This window comes from Equus caballus, chromosome 12 (genome assembly GCF_041296265.1).
Source record: "Equus caballus isolate H_3958 breed thoroughbred chromosome 12, TB-T2T, whole genome shotgun sequence".
Taxonomy (NCBI): Eukaryota; Metazoa; Chordata; class Mammalia; order Perissodactyla; family Equidae; genus Equus; species Equus caballus.
Window position 1 is genome coordinate 24,774,969 of NC_091695.1, and position 24,120 is coordinate 24,799,088.

Consider the following 24,120-nt stretch of genomic DNA (forward strand, 5'->3'; position numbering starts at 1 on the left):
TCATCAGGGAAATGCAAATCAAAACTACACTAAGATATCACCTTACACCCGTTAGATTGGCAAAAACATCCAAAACCAAGAGCGACAAATGTTGGAGAGGTTGTGGAGAAAAAGGAACCCTCATACACTGTTGGTGGGAATGCAAACTGGTACTGCCACTATGGAAAACAGTATGGAGATTTCTCAAAAAGTTAAAAATAGAAATACCCTATGACCCAGCCATCCCATTACTGGGTATCTATCCTAAGAACCTGAAATCAGAAATCTCAAGAGTCCGTTGCACCCCTATGTTCATCGCAGCATTATTTACAATAGCCAAGGTGTGGAACCAACCTACATGCCCAGAAACTGATGATTGGATAAAGAAGATGTGGTATATATACACAATGAAATACTACTCGGCCATAAAAAAAGACAAAATTGGCCCATTCACAGCAACGTGGATGGACCTCGAGGGTATTATGTTAAGTGAAATAAGCCAGTCAGAGAAAGACGAACTCTATATGACTCCACTCATAGGTGGAAGTTAGTATATTGATAAGGAGATCTGATCGGTGGTTACCAGGGAAAAGGGGGGTCGGGGGAGGGCACAAAGGGGTAGTGGTGTACCCACAACATGACTAACAATAATGTATAACTGAAATCTCACAAGGTTGTAATCTATCATAACATTAATAAAAAAAATTAGAAGAAAAAAATGAAAAATGGTATATCTTAATAGCCCATTGAGACTTTTTGTTTTGTTTTTTGAGAAGCATTAGCCCTGAGCTAACATCCACAACCAATCCTCTTTTTCCTGAGGAACATTGGTCCTGAGCTAACATCTGTGCCCATCTTCCTCTGTTTTATATGTGGGACTCCTGCCATAACATGGCTTGTTAAGCAGTGCATAGGCCTGCGCCAGGGATCCAAACCAACAAACCCCGGGCCACCCAAGCAGAGCACACAAACTTAACAGCTGCACCACCAGGCCAGCCTATTGGGACTATTTTAATAACTAAAATGACTGTACATCTAATGCATATAAATGCAATCATATTAATGGAACTCACTGCCTACCCAGAAAGAGAAGTCCCAAAGAGCACAGGAGGTAGCAGTTATTATAGAAAATAAAACTATTTATCTTTATATCTAAACAAGTAGAGACTTCACGGTCAAACATTCTGTCAGTAAATGCCATTTTCTTTGAAAGGGAAATTTCTGTTTCCGGTTTTTATTTCTTAAGGACAAACATGACTGCCACTTGGAGGTTCTGGTCACCATGTGACAACTCATAGTATTGTCCAGAGATCAACGAATTCCAGCCAAGCGCAAAGAACTTGGCTTCTTAGTGAGTCTGGTTGACCTTATGTGAAAAATTAGTCCTTTTAATAAACTTGGGAACAACTGGAGCTGCAGTTAATGATATGAGTATCATATCATACAGGATAAGCTATTTAACCTCACCAATCTAACACAAATTGTAACAAACGATAGTTCCCACATCATACTTTTTGGGCAATTTGATAGTGTGTAGAAAGCAGTTAACACAGTGCCTCAGACATAGTGAATATTTAATAAATGTTTTCTATTTTCAGGAGAAAATGTCATGTAATAGGGGAGAATAAAAGATTAGAGAGGTTTTGATTCCTGTTAATGAATAATGCATTAATAGTGAAAAAGATGTCAGAACGAGCTGTTTTATAATAGGGTTCAATTAGTTTTGAGGCACATTGAGTATAATTTACTAACTGTTATCTCCAGGTATGAGGAAATAAATATTTATATCTTCACTTATCCAGTGCACTAGCCACTACCCACAAGTGGCGATTTACATTCAAATTTGAATTCACTAAATTAAATCAAAATTTATTTTCACTAACCACATTTCAACACTAGCCACATTTCAAGTCCTCAATAGGCGTATGTAGCTGGGACCTACTGTCTTGGATAGCACAGTTATAGAACATTGCTGTCTTGGCAGAAAGTTCTATCGGTCACAGCAGACAGATCCTCAGACCTTTAATCATACTTTTAAATACTTGAACTTTTTAATAATATTATGTATTTTGCTTTGTGTTTAAAAGTATTTCCCAGAAGAATTCCATAGGCTTTACCAGAGTGCCAAATATGATTTAGAGCCACAGTAAAAGATAATAACTAGAGGTAGAGATGTTGACATACCTTTGTGGTGAAATACTGAGAGTCAACATTATTGCACAAGGAGAAAAGGTACAGGCAAAGGAGGCAAAATCTTAGGAAACACTCACCTGATGGGAGGATAAAATAATAAATGATGGGGACAGGCAAAGAACCAAGAGTACTCAGTATCCAGAAGCCAGGAGAGGAAAGAATTGGGTGGTTAACTGGGCCAGATGCTACATGGAGATGAAGAGGTTAAATATGGAGCAGGGGCTCCTGGTTTGAACAGCTAATCAGTCATGGTAACCGAGGGGAGAAATTTCTGTGGTTGGTGGGTGTAGTAGCCAGTTTACATGGAAATAAGTGGGTGCTTAGGAGTGGAAGCAGTACCTGAAGACTATTCTTTCAAGAATTTGGCAAGAATGAAGGAAAATGAGGAAGGGTATAGAATGAAACATTTTTTAATGGACTTGCAGTTATGTAGAGACAATGGAAAATGTGCTCATAGTCAAGGAAATACCAAGAATGTTCTATTGGAGGTTGGACAGAAGGGAAGAGAGTAGGCTGTGTTACAGCCAATATTTCTCCACTTGCCCCTCATCTTTATGTGAAGGAAGCCTCTGACCTTGGGGCCATCCCTGAAAGATAGATTAGGCTAGAAGCCAGTGATCATGTTCCAATACTAGCTTTACAGGACAAATCTTTCATTTAGGAAACTCCATTTCCAAAAAGTCTGCTCTGAGGCCTTTTCATTCTTCACAATTCAGCTTAGGGTCTCCTCCATCAAGGCTTCCCTGAATTCCCAAAGACAGTTTTGGGCCTTCTCTTTCTGTGATACCGATAACATCCTATAAATGCTTCTCTCTCACCTTGAACCAAGATGCTTGAGAGTTAGTGTTTCGTCTTGTTTTTATTGGTCTCCTCAGCATCCAGCTTGTAAAAGGAGCTTGTTGAATAAATAAACTAATGAACATTATGTCTATATATTTATCCCTTTAGCCTTTCAAAAATCCTTCTTGACTATTGTGCATAATACCACAATGAACAAGGGGTGCATAAGTCTCTTTGAATTGTTGATTTACAGGTCTTTGGGTAAATACCCAGTAGTGAGACTTATATGTAAGTGGTGTACACACACACACACACACACACACACACACACACACAATGGAATACTACTCAGCCATAAAAAAGACAAAATCGTCCCATTTGCAACCACATGGATGAACCTAGAGGGCATATGTTAAGTAAAATAAGCCAGACAGAGAAAGACAAATACCATATGATTTCACTCATATGTGGAATATAAACAAACTTACAGACAAAGAGAATAACTTAGTGGTTACCAGGAGGAAGGAGGGTGGAGGGTGGGCATAAGGGGTAAAGGGGGACACTTGTACGGTGTATGACAAACAATACTGTACCACTGAAATCTCACTATGTTACAAGCTATGATGACCAAAATAAAATATGTGTATATTACCAACCCCTCAAAAAACATATTCCATCTTTGCCAAAGGGAATTCCTTTTACCAACTTGGACTTACTAAGGCCAAGAAGGGGCAATTATTAAATTTTTAATGAAAATAACGAGCATAAATTCTCAAATAGAAATTTGATAAAATGTGTCAGTAGCTTTAAGAACAAATATTTTGATCCATTATTTCTCATTCAAGACATTTCTCCTACAGAAATAGTGCAGAAAAGTACTTACCTAAAAGGATTTCCTTACTTCATCATTAATAATGGGAACAATTTCACAATCACCTAATCAATAATAGGGATATAGCAAAATAAAGAATGTTACATCCTTAGTGTGGAATGCTAGTAGTAATTTAAAGTGCTTCCTTCCAAGAATATTTTACAGAGCTGAAATGATGAAAAATATTCTAAGTAGTCAAAAGCAGGAAACAAAATAGCATACATCATTTAATTGGCCCATTTTTATTAAAAAGATATAAATACATATGTGCATATATATGTACATATATGTATGTGTGTGTATATGAGTGTATATAATGATGAATCTAAAAGGGAGATGGCCAGGGCGAGCCTGGTGGTGCAGCAGTTAAATTCACACGTTCCACTTCAGTGGCCCGGGGTTTGCCAGTTCAGATTCCAGGTGCAGATCTATGCACCACTAGTAGAGTCATGCTGTGGCAGGTGTCCCACATATAAAGTAGAGGAAGATGAGCACAGATGTTAGCTTAGGGCCAGTCTTGCTCAGCAAAAAGAGGAGGATTGGCAGTGGATGTTAGTTCAGGGCTAATCTAAAAAGAAAATTAAAAAATTAAAAGAGAGATAGCCATCTCTGTGTGGTAGAATTAATGGTAATTTATTTTCTTCTTTTTATTTTCGATAGAGTCAGACATCTGCTGTTTCATTCTTTGTTCTACTGGCAATAGTACTCACACATTTTCCTTTGGGTAACTACCTCTCCTGGATTGACATGGTGTGACTCTAGGGAGCTAACTTCATCAGGTGGATTCATGACTTCTTGGGCTCAGTTCATGAGCAGGGTTCGAGATCCAGGTCTGTGGACCTGGTTTCTCTCTTCCTGGTGCCATAGAATGAGAGTCAATCCAGGTATCTTTTTCGTGCTATTGGTAAGGAGCTTATCTTTGTATGGATTTAAAGCTCAAACTACCAAAGAAGTAATATGCCTGAGGGCAACATGGAGAAGAATGAAGTTGGACAATGAAGAACAGAAACAAGGACTAAGTCTTGAAAAAAATTACTTTTCCCCATTAGATCTAATCATGCTTAAAGACATGTGTAGCTCTGGAATTTTCAGTTTTTTGAGCTAATGAATTATCTTTTTTTATTAATTTTGGGGACATACATTCCACTTTTTTTAAATCACTTTGATTTGTGTTTTGTCTTTAAACTCATGGAGTCATTACTGATATGGATACTCTTTTAAGCGTATAGGACAAGTTATTGAATCAAGGGAGACAGAGGTCACTTCCAGCCTGAGTGATTGCTAAAATCTTCTCAGAGGAGAAATCATCTGAGCTGGACCTTGGAGAAATGAAAGAGACAGCAAGTATAAGAAGCAGACGTAAGCTGGGTTTTGTAGGGGTGTAATGTAAGGCGGTAGGTAAGATGTTTCTTCTGAAGTAGAGAATGTGTGGCGGAGCAATAAGAGATAGGGTGGAGCCAAAATTTTGACTACTAGCCTAATGTGTTTAGAAATTATCCTATAAAAAATTAAAGCTCCACTAAATGTTTTTAATAAGGGTATGTGACCTTTTGAAAATTATCCTCCAAGAAAAATAATTTAGTGAGAGTGCTACCTAATAAAAGTGTACAATGGGGGTTTCTCTTTGGCACCCTCGTTCACGCTTCCCTTCAGTCTATGATCTCTTCTCTAGGAAATTTACCAGGTAATCTCCTAGCCTTCAATTTACTCTTTGATTTATCCTCCATACTTTTTTTAGATGGACCTTTTCAAAGGTCTAATTGAGACACCTGAAAAACCAAGATGTTTCTTAATGTATATTCTGCAACATGAATAAATCTCACAATAATTATGTTGAGTGAAAAACAGCCAGACTGCCCCACCAAAAACACATAGTGTATGGTTTCTTTTATATAAAATTCTATAAAAATAAAAGAAAATTGATTAGGGATTGCCTGGAACTGGGATAGGTCTGGGGGTTGTGCTTGTGAGAATGATTACAAGAGGGCATGAAGAAACATCTGGGAGTGATGCACAGGATCACAATCTTGATTGTGGTGATGGTTTCATAGCTGTATACATATGTCAAAACCCATCAAGTTGTACCCTTTGCATATGTTCAGTTTAGTCTATGACAATTAACTCTCAATAAAGCTGTTTGAAAAGAAAAAACAGCCAAGATGACCATGAGGTCTAGTTTTAAAGCAACAAACAAAAGAAACGCTCTACAACTAAAAATTAATTTTCAAAATAGTTCTTGCATTTCTTGAACCCTATAGCAATAACTCTCTAAAATACTCCTATTCTCTTTTGTTCCCATGTCTTCTGGATCCCTCAGGTGCTCATACAGCTCTTTATTTTAAATTCCCTGAAAATTTCACCTTCAGCCGCCAGTCTAAGTATATTCTGTATTTTTCTAATTTGTATTAAATCCACTTCCAGACCTCAAATTTTGGCAAGAATGTCCCAAATCAAGCATTTTTTTAGTGCTATTCTTTGCCCTTATATGGCATAAGAATCCCAGGGTTTACTTGCTTCTGACGGAAATGAAATGATAGAGGATGCCCCAGCATCATTTCGTGGCAGTCACTCTCATTACTGTGGAGCATTTTGTTACACAAAACTATTTTTAGCGGTTAACATTTACTGATTCTTCCATTGTGCCATTCACTGAGCTAAATGCATTTTCTTACTCCTCATAAGAACGCATAAGAAAGGTGCACAGTACCTCCCACTCACTTGCTGTGTAACCTACGGCTGGTCTCTTGCCTTCTCTGATCATCAGTTTTCTCTTGTAAAGCAATATGAAACTAGGTATCTCTTCCAATTCTGGCACTGAATTTTTCTCTCTTTACTACAGATAAAAATACCAAAAAAAGAGACTGTAACAAAGGAAGTGGGAGGATTCCATGCTATAAAATGGTCGCGTTTTTCTGGGCTGGCCATATATGGACATTTATTGGTCTAAAGTGACTTCATCACTTGAGCAACATACAGTGATCCTCTCAGGACAGATTGGGACCACAAGGAATTCTCTGGAACGATAGGCACAGTCACGTTCTTAGAGACTTTCTGATCACTCCAAGATCTTGTTTTCTAAAAACAGTATCATATTAACATAAACCAAATGGTTAATTCCAGGGGAGGGACAGGAAAAGTGAACCTGGTACATCTTTGTATGCCAGGAAGTAAGGATGTGCTCAAAAGTTGATGGGGATATATCAAAAGAACAAGAAGTCAAGTTGAAAGATCTTCCTTTGCCCATAACTGGTAAATTTGCAAGATGAATAATGATAAGAAAGGATAAAAGTCCATTGATTTATAAAGAATCCATGAGTTCTTACTCATACAAATAAATTAGATAGATAAATAAGTAGATAGATAGATAGATAGATAGATAGATAGATAGATAGATAGATAGATAGATGTGTCCTTACACATGCAGTGTGAAAGAAATAAAGCAAATGTGGTAAAATTTTGACAATTGGTGAATCTAGATGACAGGTATAGGAGTATTCACTTCTCTATTCTTGGAACTTTTATGTATGTTCCAGATTTAAAAACGTGAACATTTGAGGAGAAAATTAAATCCAGTGATTTTGTTCTTAAATGACTGTGAACTATGGGCTTCAAAAACTCTCTGGAAATGATAACATTTCTTCTCTCTGTAATGCCAAGAGATCCCAGAGATGTAATGATCATTGATCAATAAAATCTCACCCTGATCACCCACAAGTCCTTTCTGAATTTTAATTAACTCTTTCATACAGACAACCTTCCTGCTCCATTTTGCAAAAATGTTAAATTTTGCCATCTTTAATTCTGATAAATTATTTTGTTATGATGATTAGAAAATGCATAGTATGTATCTTAACTAATAAGTTTCTAATTCTATGCCCAGAGTTGATATGATAGAGGTGCTGAAAATGAGGTAAAAAATGTTGAATTCCAAATAACCAATAAATTTATTTTAATTTACATTGTCAACAAGCCTCCATCTATCATATGAATCACCATAATGGATTCCTATCTTCACACACAAAGACCTGTCTAGATTTTGCCTGCAGAGAAGCTGAGTCTGGTCAGTTAAATCTTCAGTCTTCATTGTGAAACACAGACACACACATATACTTCTTACAGATGCACTTAGGGTAAGTACCATTGAGATCTTCAGAAAGACAGTGATAGTTTTCTCTTCACTTGAATATACATGGTGAAGGGGACATACCTTACTAATCTCTGAAAGGTCCACAGAAAGGAAGATAGAAAGGATAATGAATAAAAGAAGGAGGAAGAGGGGAGGAAAAGAAGGAGAGAGAGGGCAAGGTGCAGAAGGAGAGAAGAAAAAGGTAAGAAACAGGAAAGAAGAAGAATCAAGACCTCACTTGTGTGATGGAGTCTGTTTCAAGAAATCAACATGTTCCAATAATATTTGCACACAAACTTGGCCCCAGGCATCCACAGTGGATATGTAGGAGGGGTGTGAAATACCTCTAAATGTGGTCTGCACGTTCTAGATGCCAAATGACGTTATGCAACGTTCGTCAACCTGGGGAGCACGAGCCAAGTGTCTAATGAAACCACACGGTATACCTGCAATATCTTCCAAAATTGAGATGAGAATATACTAGCTACTATTGAGCAGGAATCAAACTTGCCATGAAGTTTAAAATAAAACTGAATTAGCCAACGATTTGAAGTTACTTGAAGCTTCACCACCAGGGCATGCATTTATTTTCGTTGAATATAAGAGTCATTAAGAGAAAAATTAGAAGAGGCCAGCTCCATCTCCACCACTTTTGAGCAATCTGACAAAATATTTAATCTCTCTGAATCTGATTTCCCCTGCCTAAGACTTGGAGCTAATAATACTTATCACATACCAGTATTGTGAGAATTAAGTAAAATGAGGTAAGAACATATGACAAATGCATGCAAATGCTTGAAAGAATGTCTCTTATTCTCCCTCTTTCTCACTACAAATCAAGTCCCTGAGAGACCAACTAAAGGACATTGGCAAACCATTGGCAAACCTTAAACTTCGTCCCAGCCCCCTGGTCATTCATTCACGCATTTGTTCACTTATTTAACAAATATTTAGGGAGAATCTAATCCTAGGCCAGATTCTACAAATAGGATGACAAACCAAACAGACAAAATTACTGCCCTCTTGGACCTCAGAATGTAATTCCCTGCTCTATCCTCTAGCCATTCTCATCTCTTCTTTGATGAGTTCAGCAGAAGAAATCTTGGCTGTTCACATTTTCCTTTTCAGGATTACGTCTCCATTTCTCCCTTCTCTACATGAGATAAGGCAGTAGCTGAGACAACAAAAGTAAGTTATTTTGATGAAGCTGTGAGAATATGAGGCCATGCTGCCCCACTTGAATCCTGCTCATGGTAGGACCAGAGCCAGCCAATCACCAGCTGTCAGAGGTCCAGCTGAGTGCTAGGAGCCTCTGTGACTAAAGCAGTCCTTCCTGAATGTCTGCACTGAAACCATGAGACTCTTCAAAGCCAAAGCACCATTAGCTAGCTGGGGTGCTTTTCAGACAAACATTGTTGAAATGATAAGGTACCTGGGCCTTAATAATGATGGTCATTTAAATGACATTTTTTTAAAAAAGCAAATAAAATCAAGTGAAGCCCAGGGAACTGAGAGAAAAACTAACAGACACAGGTAACTACATTCCTGAGCAAAACTTGAAAAATGTACAATAATAATAATGGCAGCTGTTACATCTTGAGTAATTACAGGTATTAGGCACTAGATTAGCTTCTTGCCATATTAACATAATTTGATCATTTCTACAAATTTATGAGTATAGTTTTTGTTCACCCCTTTTTATAGAATAAGAAAGCTGAAGTACAAGGATAATAAGCTGGTGCAAAAATACTCAGCTTAGATATTTCTGGCTCCAAAGTTTATGTTGTTTCTAGTATTATAAACATCCTCTGCCTCCAGCATAAAACCAGTACAAATATTTTAAAGGAATGGATAGCTATCTCTGTAGTCTACTTGATATCCAAGCAGGCACAGACAGGAAACTAACAATTACAGAACCCCTGCTATGCACCAAGTGTTGCCAATGGCAACACCAGAGGAGGGATGTGAAGGTCTTTAACTAACTCCCTCAACACACACACACACACTTCCCACCAGTGTGTCTGTGTTTTGTGATATGACAAAAAGACTTTATCTGAAGATTACCTAAATGTCAACCAACTCCCCTGGACAAGCCCCTTACTTGCCCCCAGCAAACTTCCAACCAGATTGTTGCCCTAAAAACTTTGCTTACAACGAAATTCTGGAGTTATCCTGAATCTATGTATTTAACCCACCAAATATACCAAATGTATATATGATGGACTTGTGAGACTCCCATATGGAAGTCATGGAAACTACTGAGGGTTTTTGTGTAAATACCACAGCACTTACGTTAATTTACTGTAATCCTGAGAATTGTACTTATTCTTTCCTTTTATAGATGGGAAAACTAAAGCCCAAAGAAGTAAGGTAATTTGCATGGTGTTCTATAGTTAATAAGCGGTAGAGCTGAAATAGTAACCCAGACCCATCTAGCTCCAAAATCCATGCTTTTTCTTTCTTTCTTTGGTGCCCTATTTTATATTTTCTTAAAAACCTTGCTTTAGCTAATTATACAAATGACATGTATTCATTTGTAGAAATTCAGAAAATATCATAAAGAATAAGAAGAAAAAACTTCAATACTACTATAGTCCAAAGAGAACTAATGCCAACATTTTGGCATTTTTCCTTCCAATAATATACTATTCAGTATGTAGAATTTTATCAACTGATTTTTTTCACTTGTATTGCAAACATGAGATCATAACATTAAGAATTTTATAAAGCTTTGTTTTTAATATCCATATAATATTCAATACAGACATAATAATTGATCAGCCTTCTTCCTTATTGTTAGACATTTAGGGCAGTTCTGATTGTTAACAATTATTAATAGCACTAGAATAAAACATTTAGTACATAACTCTTGGCCTGAGTTACTACAGATTCACCTGGCACTGATTCCCAAATACGAGAAAGGGCTTTTTCTATTATTTCATGCTGCCTATTTTCTTCAAATTAATGTAAAATTCTCCTACCTCCCACCCCCACCACTCTGGAATGTCTCCTTCTTCCTCCTTTCTGAACCACTGAGCCAAGCTATTGTTACATGTATATGTCTAGACCCTAGGTTTGGAGGATAGAGTGGAAAGAGTTTGGGATTTGGAATCAGAAAATCTGAATTCATGGGCAAGTTTACTTCTCACCGGCCGGGTGACTCTGGCAGTTACCTGAGGTTTTCAGCCTATGTTTTCTCACCTGGAAAATGAGACTATAATAGCACCTTCCTGAAAACATCAATTTGAGAATTAAATCAGATAAATTATGTGACAAGGGCTGTGTAAATCATCATGTATTCTAGCAAATGTCAATTGCTATTACCTTTAGGCATATTGACAGATTTAGTCAGCTTTCAAAGGGAAGTAAAAGAGATAAACTGGTTTACTCTTGATTTTCTTTTTGGATAATGTTTTTAGAGAAATGTTTATAAGGACGTTTAAAAACCCTCACATGTTAAATTAACAAATCTAAATGTCTTCATTCACATGCAGGTCAGAGAGCTGCTGAACCCAAACCAGCAAGACACAGAGCAGGCGAGTCATGTGACCCAAGCCTAGCCCCTCCTCCCTGTGGCATGACACAGCATTCAGCCAACTGCCATTGGCCCCAGATCTTTACTAAGGGATATTTAATGATGAAGGAGGATGCTACTAAGAGATCAGCCAGGAGGGAGAGAAGTGAAGAGAGACAGGTGGTCCAATTGCCCAGGAGAAAAGGGGGCACAGCCTCCATCACAGCAGAAAAGATTCAGGACAGACAGAGAAGTTAGAGGCTGGGAAGTTGTTCACTCTCAGGTTTGTGAGGAGACAACTAAGCTAAAAAGTTTTCTGTGGAGGTATAACATGGCAATGGAATAAAAGGAGAGGAAAAGGGTCATTTTAATGTTCCAGTCAGAGGTGAGGATTAGAAATTTCAGGAGTCAACTCAGAAAGCCTTCAATGGAGGTGAAGTTTGAAGAAAAAAATGAGGGCAATGAGAGCCTTGTAGGAAATGGTCAGCCCTACCTGAGTCAGAAGCTGGGGAACTGGAAACCAGAGGCAAATGAGAAAGCCGAGCCTTCTGTAAAGCAGGAGGCAAATGGGAAGTGTTGTGACACGCCCAGAAAAATGCTCAACACCTACAGCTGGCAGGAGATCCAGAGTCACAAACAGAAGGCAGATCAGTGGCTGGTAATCAATCGCAAGGTCTATGATGTCACTGGCTGGGCCAACAGGCATCCAGGTGGGTCCCGGATCCTCAACCACTATGCCGGGGAAGATGCTACGGTAAGGAAATCAAAGCTCTGCCCTCTCTCTCTTCCAGCTGCTGTGTGGTTAGGACCTTGGTTCTCTTCCCAAGAGTATTTCGAGAACATGTTCAAGCTCCACAATCGCTCCTCTCCTCCCAAACCAATTTTTCAGGATTTCTGTCCAACAAGAATTTCAGTGCAAATTAAGCCTGAAGGTCTATCACCAGTGATGGACTCAGATATTGATGTTGGATACTATGTTTGTGTATTCTCAGTTTAGTTCTGTTCTTGGTGTTTTGTTTTGTTTTGAAGTGGAGTCACTGTTTTGTAAGAAGAAGTTTACCAATAGGTGAGTAAAATCCAGACAAATATGTCTGCACACAAGTGGAAATTTCTCAGACTCTTATAATTGGAGTGTCTAAAGCAAAGACAGAAGTTCATCTGTTAGGCATCAAAAGGTTGTTAATAACAATAATGAAAACCTAGAATTACATAGCCTTTTAGACTTTGTAGAGCTGTCTTGCGTCCTGCAGCTCACTCAGTGTAATGCAGATGAAGAAAATGAAATGAGAGACATTAAGTGGCTGGCCCAAGGTCACCCAGCAGAAGATCTAAGATTCAAAATTTATCTTTCTTAAATTTCAGTCTTTGCACTTTTCTTCACAGCTTCTTCTCATCACCCTCCCCCACCAAAACGGCTAAGAAAAAAAAAAACTATAGATTTATTGGATGCCTAGAATATCCTAGACACATTCAAATGATTCACCTCACTGTGGCCTCACCATAAGGATGGTGGTTATTATCCCATATTACAGATGTGAAAATTAATGTTCAAAGAGGTAAATAGTGTGTCACACAGCGAGCAAGTAATAGTGCCAAATTTTGAAATCAGGTAGGTTTTTTGATCATAGAGCCTTTTATAGCTGAGTCCTTACCAAATTAAATTTCCATTTACTCTTTGATGGGGAGGTCTCTCAAACCCTTAATTCATTTAGGAATCTCTTTTACACTATTCTACAAGTAAGTTTGTTTTATCCCAGTTAGGAATTTTATTCTGCACATTGTACAGATAGAGAAACAGAGAATTAGAGGAGCTAAATAAATAACCCAAACTCAGAAAATAATAAGTGATCAGGCAGAAATTTAAACCTGGATTTCTTTTTAATTTGTTGCCTTTGTTGTTTTCACAGTGTAGTATACAAATTCCCCAGTTGGTTTCAAAGCATAGGATTGAAAACAGCGATTCACTAAGCACTACTCTATAAATGGTACCATGCTAATGATAGCAGAATAAACAATCACCTAGCAAATTTGCAAAGTAAGCAAGATTTTGTCTTTTGATGGTATCAACATCTTTTTTTCCGCAATTGCTCATCTCCTTTCTGAGCAGGATCTTCTTCTAACTTCCTGTCTTGATTCTTTAGTCAGATGTATTCCTTTATGAACATACCTTGCTACTTCCTCACCACTTCTGTCAGATCTGATATTTTTTAAACAAAGTTCAACCTTTTGCTGGGAAAATGAGCATGAGATTGTAGCCAGTGATAGGAGTATTGTGTCTGTCAGGAAGATATTTTCTGTGTAGGAATCCAGAGAGCTGAGGGTAGAAGAAGCAAGGCGGAAAGCATTTGTGCAAAAGTAATAGGAGAGAGGGGCCGGCCCAGTTGTGCAGTGGTTAAGTTTTCAGGTTCTGCTTCGGTGGCCAGGGTTCACAGGTACAGAACGCGGGCATGGACTTGTACACCTCTCACCAAGACATGCTGAGTCAGCATCCCATCTAGAAAATAAAGGAAGATTGGCACAGATGTTAGCTCCAGGACAATCCTTCTGGCCAAAAAAAAATATTAAAAAACTAAAATAAAAGTAAAGAGTTTAAAAAGAGAGAGAAAAAAATACTACAGATTCCTATCTAGCCCATCCCGTCATTCCCACAACTTGGAAATAATGTGGATAATGCTTTCCTAACACAAGTCCGAGAATAAGTTCAGAGGATATGTTGGCAAAGACATGGCCCTTCAATAAACATGGAGAAAACTGATAGACTCACTCATCTTGAGGCAGCTCAGCTGATAAAACTGTAATTTCCTGATGACTTTCATCTCCCAGAACTTAGGAAAAGACCATGATTCTGCACCCAATTCTAGCCAACCAGGAGGAATTGATTAATAAAATAGAAATCACCAGAACCTTATGGAAAAACTATCCATGGCACTTTAGGATTCATATCTTTAGAATGAAAATTCTGAGCATGGTCAGCCATGTACCTTAGACTTTAAGGATATAAAGCCAAAAATGTTCATAGAAAATATGCTCCAAAGGAACATGGCTCAAGAAGAATGGGAAGGTGCCAGGAGAATTCTGACAAGCACCATACTCCAGGACTACTCAGAGTATGGCAAGCCTGAGATTTGGAATCAGTTATGTGAACCTGGGAAAATTATTGAAATGCTCTGAACCTCAGTTTCATCATCTGCTAAGTGTTAATGATGTTCCCCGTCTAACTGGTTTATGGTAAATAAGGCTAATGCTTATAAAGTGCTTAACATAATGTCAGACACTTAATAAAGTTTATTAAATTGTAATTATTATTATTCATATCACTGTCATGTGTAGCCTCAGGATGTGATATTTACTTCCTGTTTACTACCCCTCTTAAAAATCTGATTATATTTTGTATCATCTGATTTGGAACAGAGGGGTCCTTGAGGGGTAGAAGGCATCATGATCTCTACTTAAGGGGGGCAGAACATAAAGCCAGAGGACCTGAGGTCCAGTGCTTACTCTAGAACTTAAGAAGCGTTTACAGGTTGCACCTTGCAAGGCAAATATGGACCAAACTATGGACTCTGTGTGCCAGCCCTGGACCCATGGGTGCATCTGCCCAGAACGAGTACCCTTTTCTTATTTACACAGAAATAGTCTTCAATCCTCCATCCTCATCAAAGGTGAATAATGATACCTAAGTACTGTGTCCCATAGCATCATTAATTAATTCATTCATGTAGTCACCATTCTAAAATCCTTATTAGGTTTCCAGCCTTGTTAAGGATGAAGAGTAGAGGTTTGGGAATGAAACAGGACTGATTTGTATCTGGGCTCCATCACTAGGAATCTCCTGAGGAGGTTACTAAAGCTCTTGGAGCCTTGGCTCCTTTATCTGGAAAGTGGGAACAAGAATACCTTTATCTCAGTATTGTTATAAAAATCAGTGGAGATAAAATAAAGTGATCCCTTTGGTGCTTGGCACAGATTAAACACTGAAAAAATGCACCTCTTGTGTTTTATTATTAATTACTTCTCCTGAGGTTGGTGGTAATTTTCTCCAAAGACCATGCTGAGGAAAATAAGTTCATAAAACAAAATTGGCACATCAGCTCTTACTATTGCACATATGAGTTATCTGATCTTTTTCAAACTACATGATTTAAAGCTACCAGCCTAGAGCTAATAGAGCCTAGGCCAGGTCTTCCTACCTGGAATAGCTCAACTCAGAAAAGTCAGAAACAACCTATAAGACCAAGAACTGATTATATGGATCACAATATATCCACATGTTGGGCTATTTTGTAATTATTACAATGAGGATCACGAAGCATTTGATGACAGGAAATACGTATAAATAAATAGCCACAATAATTTTTTTTTGCTTCTTTCCCCAGAAATGCTTGAATTTAATCAAAGACTTTTTTAAGTGGGATATAATAACGTATACAAAACAGTTGCAGTTTTCTTAGAGAAATTTGGGCGCATGCGTTTCTTTTCCTTTAAGTCATTTTATTGAGGTAATGTTGACTTATAAAATTGTGTAAATTTCAGGTATACATTATTATATGTCAGTTTCCATGTAGACTGCATCACGTTCACCAGCAATGGATAAAGAAACAGATAGATAGTTACCAGAGGGCAAGAGGTGTGGGGAAGGGCAAAAGAGGTAAAGGAGCCCATACATAAACTAGCCGCAAGTTTTATATACAGGAATGGTGTGTTCCAGCCTCCCTGAAAGAGATAATTGCAGTCTTGTGATGTGTGTCCATGAGCAGCACGTTTGGAACAAAGGAAGCAGGTTTATGATCCTATGTGCTGATCAGCCCACACCTGTCTCTGGACACCACAGTGAAGGAGGGACACTAAGAAACTCAAGTTCTTTCTCATGACAGCCAAAGCTCAATATAATAGGGAAGGGAAGACAAAAACTTAGAGGAAATACAGCAAAGTCCATTTCAACTATTTGGAGGATTGCATTGTGAAGGAGGGTAGATTTGTGTACAGCTCCAAAAAAGAGAATTCCAAATTGCTTGAAATGAGTAAAACCAATAGAGGCAAGACTAGGGCAGTGGGAAGAGAGGATGTGTACAAAGGTGGAGTACACATATGATTGGTGTCATGAGTAAGCACACAGCCAAAGTGGGCATCTCAGCTTAGACACTTCCATAAAAGGAAGTTTATGGATGCCACTTTGTCTTAGCACAATATCAGCAAATAGTATGTCCTCAGTGAATGTCAGTGACTGTCATGGTGTGAGTATGAAAAGAGGAGAAGGAGGAGGAGAAGATGAACCGAGGGAAGAGGTGGGGGAAGAGTAAAGAGAAGGAGGGGAGGGAGGAAGTGTCTTGGTTGCTGAGCTAAGCAGTCTGCATTTTACCCTGACTGTATGTCTTCCTCTCCTTCAGCTACACATGACATTTCTCTAGCACAGCATCGCCCCCCCATCCACAATCATAACAACAAAATCCCCCAAGGTTTCTAGGCTGTTGATGAAAGGAAAGCTGTAAGTGCATCTCCTCTGGGTTGTCAAAATGTCTTAAATACTCTGATTCTCGTTTGAACAGTGGTTCAAACTGAAAAGTAGGTACAGCAGTAGAGAGAGAAGTACCAAAGGGCTAATAGGTGAAAGTGAGCCATGAGAAGACGCTGCCTTTCTGACAACGCAGCCTGGCAGTTAAGAGAAGAGTCATTCAAAATGAAGGAAGGAGTCCAGGGAACATGTTGAAGGCCTGAGGAAGGCATGTGCAACAGGAAGGGAGAAGATGGGATAAGTGCCAAGGATATCTAGGAGACATAAATTATAACAAATGATGAGGGAATGGATGAGTAAACAGGCTGGAGAAGTCTAAACAGACATGAATATCTGGCTTAGGTAACTTCACCATTCTAGTTAACCTTATTCACTCTAGGAGCACCTTCTTATGAATAGAGTTGTATATAATTCTTCTTATACCATTTGAAGATGGAGGACTCATTATGTTCACTAAGTCAGAACTCACTCTCCATTAGGCATTCAGGTTTAGGAGTAAAATCTCTGGATTGCTGTATTGAACAGATGGTAGGCAGTGAGTTCTTATCACTAGAGGTATAAATATAAGAAAGATAGCCATTATACAAGGAGAATTTACTATATGCAAATCAGATTCTAATTAAGTCACATAATCCTTACAATAACTTAATGAACAGAATTATTTTTATCATCACTCCCATGTTGGAGAAGACAAAATACAAGCAGGGACAGGGCAAGAGACTCATCCACCATTACAGAGCTAGTAAGTTGCCAAGCCAGATTTTAGATGTAGGAAGGCTGCGCCAGGTTATGCTTTCTTAGTATTATGAAACACCAGCACTCCAGAGTAATGTCTGTGGCTTCCACGTACTCCAGTTACAACATTGGTCATATTTCATTTTTAATCACTACTGTCCCCAGTGCCATAATAGCAAGAACTCTAGCATCTTTCTCTTAGAGAATCAGCCTTCCCCCAAAGCCATTTAAATCCATAGGCTGGAAGAGAATTTCTCTTCCTTCCAAACATAAGCAGGAACCACTATATAGGAACCACTGCTGCTTCTCATAGGCACTTGTTGTTGCTACCTACCATGGGACCTGAGAGAGAAAAATCCTAAATGCAACAGAAATACATGGAAGAGTTGTAAACAACGGAATGAAATATAGTTGGTCAACTGTGTTCTGTGCCTGATTGTCACAAGACCCTGCAGAGACTGCCCTAGTGCTTTTTAGGAAGAGTGAGAAGACTCCTTCAATGACAAACTTAGCCAAGAATGTGCTATTTTGGACAACCCAGAGCTCAAGGGCTTTGCTCCTAGGCTCTCTTATGCATTTGTTTTAAGCTACCATCATCAAATTTAACCTTTCTTCAGAAAGAACTTAATTCAAGAGTCTCATTCCCCTGGGCCTTTGGCAAGACACAAGAGGGAGACTTTGGTGGGAGATATGATTTGCACAGACAGTCTTGGTTGCTGCATGCTTCAGATGGTGTAAGCAACTTCCACACCAACCATGATGTTGGACATTGAAGTTTCATCGTAGCCCATTAACTCAAGCCAACAATTTCTTCTGGGGCTCAATAAAATGAGCAGTGATCTCTTCTAACACTTGGGGATAACCTGGCTACGTTGGACTTGCCTAGTGAAGCAGTGAATTCAGTAGGTGGATCTCCACCATGAGGTTTTCAGAGAGGGTTTCCAAGGGTAACATTGATAAACTTGAAGCATCAATCTGGAGTGAGAAACAAATCCTCTATAACAGAGCTGGTATTGGTTTCGAAGTTGGGCAGAGGATGAGATAAGGAAGGGGACTAATTTGTTGATAAACAGGTCTCTTTTAAGCCTCTAACAATCCTCTCTGATTTACAGGATGTCTTCAGAGCCATGCACCCGCAGCTTGACGTTGTGCAGTTGTACCTTAAGCCCCTGTTCATCGGAGAGCTTGCCCCTGGAGAGCCCAGCCAGGAGAGAAACAAAAATGTGAGTGAGGTCTAAGGACTCAAGAGTATGGAGAGGATGGGGACAAAGTATATTTCAGGGCCAACTTATCGTTTTCTGTGAGAAATCAGTCAACATGCCAAGGTGGACCTACCATAGCATGAAGGAGTGGATTCTGCATGTATCAAAAACAATGTCCTCTTCCTTAAACCCTCAGAGCTCTTAAACCTCTGTAAAACAAAGGAATGGAATTTTTGGTTCCCAACCAAACAGTAACTGCAGGTCTCTAAGCATCTGCTTGATGTCAGGCAAATTAAGGCTGTATTTTTTCCCATGACTGCTTGTAATTATTTGTTGAATGTTTGTATCTATGTTTTCTGTGAAACGAAGGTCCATGAGAGCAGAGAATATGTCTATTTTGCTTATATCTGTCTTCAGCATCTATCGGCACAAAATCAGACATTCACTAAGAACTTTATAAATAGCCACTGAATGAAAGATGTGAGTATCTTATCTACAACCCTTTTTACATTTGAGAAATTATAGTTCTGGGGAAATAAATCACTCTATGAAATTCCCATAGCTGGTGTGTGAAAGAACTGAGACTCCAAGTCACTTATTTCTGGACCAATTCCTTAGATATTCCCAAGGCAGGGCACCACTCTTTCTTTGTCTAACACTTCGGCTACCTGATGTACTATCTTTCAAAGGAAAGGGTCACTAGAAGACTAAAAATTCCCTAGGATTGTTTTACATTAACCTTAAAGGGATTTTTATTAATATTGAACATTTCATTTTATAACAATGTGTTTTTCTGAATTAGCTTACATTTGTATAATTCTTGTAAAATAATTTTCACAAAGTGCTGATAATATATCACTGTGAGGCAGATAGAATAAAGATTATGTTTCTGCTGTAGAAAATGAGGAAACAAGCTCACAGAGGGACAGGAGGCATCTGAGGTCACAGAGCTGGTTAACTGCAGCCCTGAGAGGAACACTCAGGCTCTCTCCTTAGCTCCACATGCACCCCGTTCATCCCGCGAGGCTGTGTGTCAGGAAGCTCAGCTCTATGTTTAGAAGAGTGTGCTCTGTGAGTGGACAGCCTGGACTCACAACCCAGCTCAGTCACAAGTTGTGTGGGTTTAGGTCAGCTACCAGACCTCTCTGTGGTTCTGTTTCTCTGTCTATAAAATCGCAACAACAATAGCACCAAACTCACAAAAGCTATTGGGAGATTGTTGAAAGAGTTAAAGGCATTTAAAGCACAGGGTCTGGAACATAGAAAATGCTAAGCAGATTTTAGGTACTGTCAATAACATGAACTCAGTGGTGGTACTAGTTGTCGATAAACCTCTAGATATGTCCCCATCATTTAGGGCAGGTAGTCCTAGGTTAAGAATAGAAGAGGATGCAAAGCATAATTATTTTTCAAAAGAATTTTTTCTATGGAAAAGAAATCCCCACTAGTGGCTGAAAGCTATGAGATGATCATTCATTATCTAAAACAGTGTTGGACTCTGGGGCTAAAAGTCTACCATAAATTTTCTTTAATACATCTCTATATATACAGATAGAAACATGTATATAGAGGGAAAATTACTGTTTGAGCATGCAACGCAGGGTCAGGAAGCATAAGTTTAACTCCAGGATCTGTCACTGACTTGTTGATAATTTTAGATCTGTCACTTTTCTGGGCTTTGGTGATCCCCTGCTGTGTACAATAAATGGGTTGGAAAAGATGACCAGGCTGAGAGGCACTCTAGACATGACATTATAATTATCGATGGCCATCAGAATTTCAAGGTTGATGGGGGCTTGAGAGATGAGCCCATCCAGACTTTTCCAAGGCAGAGGATCTTATTAAAGTTCCATCAGTAAATTTTGAAATAAAATTTTTGGCTTCTAGAATTATTTTCATAACTCTTTCTTTTTCTGTTTCAAATTTCTCACCTTTCTTACATCTGAAGAATCCTGCCCTCTTTCTTATACCCTGGTCACTTTCTCAACTGTCCTGACTTTAAACCCATTCTAGTCATTAAGCTAAGAGAGATTTCTTTTCAGCCTTGGCACTGACTCTCCAGTATAATGTGGCAAGCTTGTAAACAAATGCTAGCATTATACATACACACACATGCACATATGCACACTACATGACCACAGGACCAGGACCCCTCCAACCAGCAGACCAACATTACTTCCACTGGTGACCCTGTGTCTTGTTTCTGGAGATCCGTTGAGCAGTTCACGGGAAAGTCATCCTTCGAGCTAATCTAACTGAATTACATTTGTCTTGTTCATCATCTATGCAAGAGCCCTGTGCACATATCAACAGGAGATGACATTGAAAACGCTTGTAAACCATACCACTAACTACAGTAACACAGATCCATATAGAGAACAGAGTTCCCCAGAGCATAGCCAGAGATCACTCAACACCTGAAATAATACTGATGATTTTAAAGACAACTGTTAGACTTATGTATGTCTTTACTGACCAACCCCCATTCAGTAAAAGAAACTGATTCTAACAGAATTCTGTAACAGTTTGAGGACAGTTTACAAATCACTACTCATCTTTCTCTTCTCGAGAGAAAAAAAATTTATTATAACCCTGTGTGCGTGTGTGTGTGTGTGAGGAAGATTGGCTCTGAGCTAACATCTGTGAGCTCTATCTGTTTTTCAACTAATTTTATTGAGATCATACTGCTTTATAACAATGTGTAATTTGGGGTGTACACTGTTATTTATCAATTTCTGAGTAAACTTCATCGTGCTTGCCCCCAGTAGCCTGATTTTTGTCCATCACCCTACATATGTGCCCCTTTACCTTTTGCCCACTCCGAACCCCCTTTCCCTCTGATAACCACTAATTTGTTCTCTTTATCCTTGTATTTGTCTTCTACATATTGTTGAAATCATGCAATATTTGTCTTTCTCTGTGTGGCTTATTTCTCTTAATATCATAACCTGAATGTCCACCCATGTCGTTGCAAATGGGAAAATTTTTGTCTTTTTATGGCTGAGTAGCATTCCATTGTATATATATATACGCACCACATCTTCTTTATTCATTCGTCAGCAGATACGCACTTGGGCTGCTTCCATCTCTTCACTATTTTTAGTGCTGCAATGAACATAGGGCTGCATAAGTCTCTTTATGTTGTTGACTTCAAGTTCTTTGGATAAATACTCAGTAGGGGGATAGCTGGGTCATATGGTATTTGTATTTGTAATTTTTTGAGAAACCTCCTTACTGTTTTCCATACTGGCTGCACCAGTTTGCATTCCCACCAGCACTGTATGAAGGCTCCCTTTTCTCTACATCCTTTCCAACATTTGTTTCTTTTCGTCTTGGTAATGATAGCCATTCTGACCCATTTGAGGTGGTATCTTGTTGTAGTTTTGATTTGCATTACCCTAATATTTAGTGATGTTGAACATTGTTTCATGGGTCTGATGGCCATCTGTATATCGTCTTTGGAAAAATATCTGTCCATATGCTCTGCCATTTTCTGGTTGAGTTGTTTGTTTTTTGATTGTTGCGTTCTATGAGCTCTTTATATATTTGGGAGATCAATCCTTTGTTGGATAAATGATTTGCACAAATCTTCTTCCAGTTGGTGGTTTTTTTTTTTTCATTTTGTTCATGGTTTCCTTTGCTTTGCCGAAGACTTTTAGTCTGATGTAATCACATTTGTTCACTCTTTTGTTTGCTTCACTTGCCCGAGTAGACATGGTATTCGAACAGATGTTGCTAGGACCAATGTCAACTTGGGTACTGCCTATATTTTCATCTAGGAGTTTTATGGTTTCAGGTCTTACATTCAAATCTTTAATCAATTTGAGTTAATTTTTGTGTTTTGTGCAAGATAATGGTCTACTTTCATTCTTTTGTAGGTGGCTGTCTAGTTTTCCCAACATTTATTGAAGAGACTTTCTATTCTATATTGTACGTTCTTGGCTCCTCTGTCAAAGATTAACTGCCCATACATATGTGGTTTTATTTCTGGGCTTTAAATTCTGTTTCCTTGATCTGTTTGTTTCTGTGCCAGCACGATGCTGTTTTGATTACTATAGCTTTGTATTATATTTTGAAATCAGGGACTGTGGTGCCTCCAGCTTTGCTGTTTTTGTCTCAAGATTGCTTTGCCTATTTGAGGTCTTTTGTTGCTCCATGTAAATTTTAGGATTGTTTGTCCTATTTCTGGTAAGAATGTCATTGGGATTCTGATTGGGATTGCAATGAATCTGTAGATTTCTTTAGAGTGTGAACATTTTAACTATGTTTATTATTCTGACCAACGAGCATGTGATATCTTTCCATTTCAATATATCTTCTTCAATTTCTTTCAATAATGTTCTCTAGTTTTGGCTGTACAGGTCTTTCACCTCTTTCACTAAGTTAGTTCTTAGATATTTTAATCTTTTTGCAATTTTAAATGGGATTGCGATATTTTATTCTGTTGCAATTGTAAATGGGATTGTATTCTTGATTTCTCTGTCTGGTAGATCATTGTTAGTGTATAGAAATGCATCGAGTCTTTTAAATTGATTTTGTATCCTACAAATTCGCTGTAGTTGTTGATTATTTCTAATAGTTTTCTGGTGGATTCTGTAGGTTTTTCTATAAATAGAATGATGTAATCTGCAAAGAGCAAGAATTTCAGTTCTTCCCTTCCAATTCTGATATCTTTTATTTCTTTTTCTTGCTTAATTCTTCTGGCCAAAATCTCCAGTACTATGTGGAATAGGAGTGGAGTGAGTGGGCACCCTTGTCTTGTTCCTATTCTCAAAGAGATGGCTTTCAATTTTTAAGCATTAAGTATGACATTCGCTGTGAGTTTCTCATATATGGCCTATATTATGTTGAGGTAATTTCCTTCTATACCCATTTAACTGAGAGTTTTTATCATAAATGGATGTTGGATTTTGTCAAAGGCATTCTTTGCATCTATTGAGATGATGATATGATTCTTATTCCTCATTTTGTTAATGAGGCGTATCACATTGATTGATTTGCATATTTTGAAACATCCCTGCGTCTTTAGAATAAATCCCACTTGATCATGGTGTACAATCCTTGTAATGTATTGCCATATTCAATTTGCCAACATTTTGTTAAGGATTTTTGCATCTAAGTTCATCAGCAACATTGACTTGTAGTTTTCCTTCATTGTGTCATCCTTGTCTAGTTTTGGTATCAGGGTAATTTCAATCTCATAGAATG

General features: G+C 38.3%; 1 protein-coding gene and 1 long non-coding RNA gene across 2 annotated transcripts in view; one reads left to right on the forward strand and one right to left on the reverse strand.

Moving 5' to 3' along the window:
• LOC138916402 (uncharacterized) overlaps positions 1–12,071 on the reverse strand; it is a 75,387-nt gene extending 63,316 nt beyond the window's left edge. The window contains exon 1 of the long non-coding RNA XR_011423643.1: positions 11,957–12,071. This is a non-coding gene — a long non-coding RNA (uncharacterized lncRNA). The remainder of the gene's footprint in view (positions 1–11,956) is intronic.
• The window catches only part of LOC100066553 (fatty acid desaturase 2-like protein FADS2B), a 36,396-nt gene continuing 23,811 nt past the window's right edge, over positions 11,536–24,120 (forward strand). The window contains exons 1-2 of the mRNA XM_001496785.4: positions 11,536–12,217; positions 18,823–18,933. Of these exons, the coding sequence (XP_001496835.4) occupies positions 11,834–12,217; positions 18,823–18,933 (495 nt within the window). The 5' untranslated portion in view covers positions 11,536–11,833. The remainder of the gene's footprint in view (positions 12,218–18,822; positions 18,934–24,120) is intronic.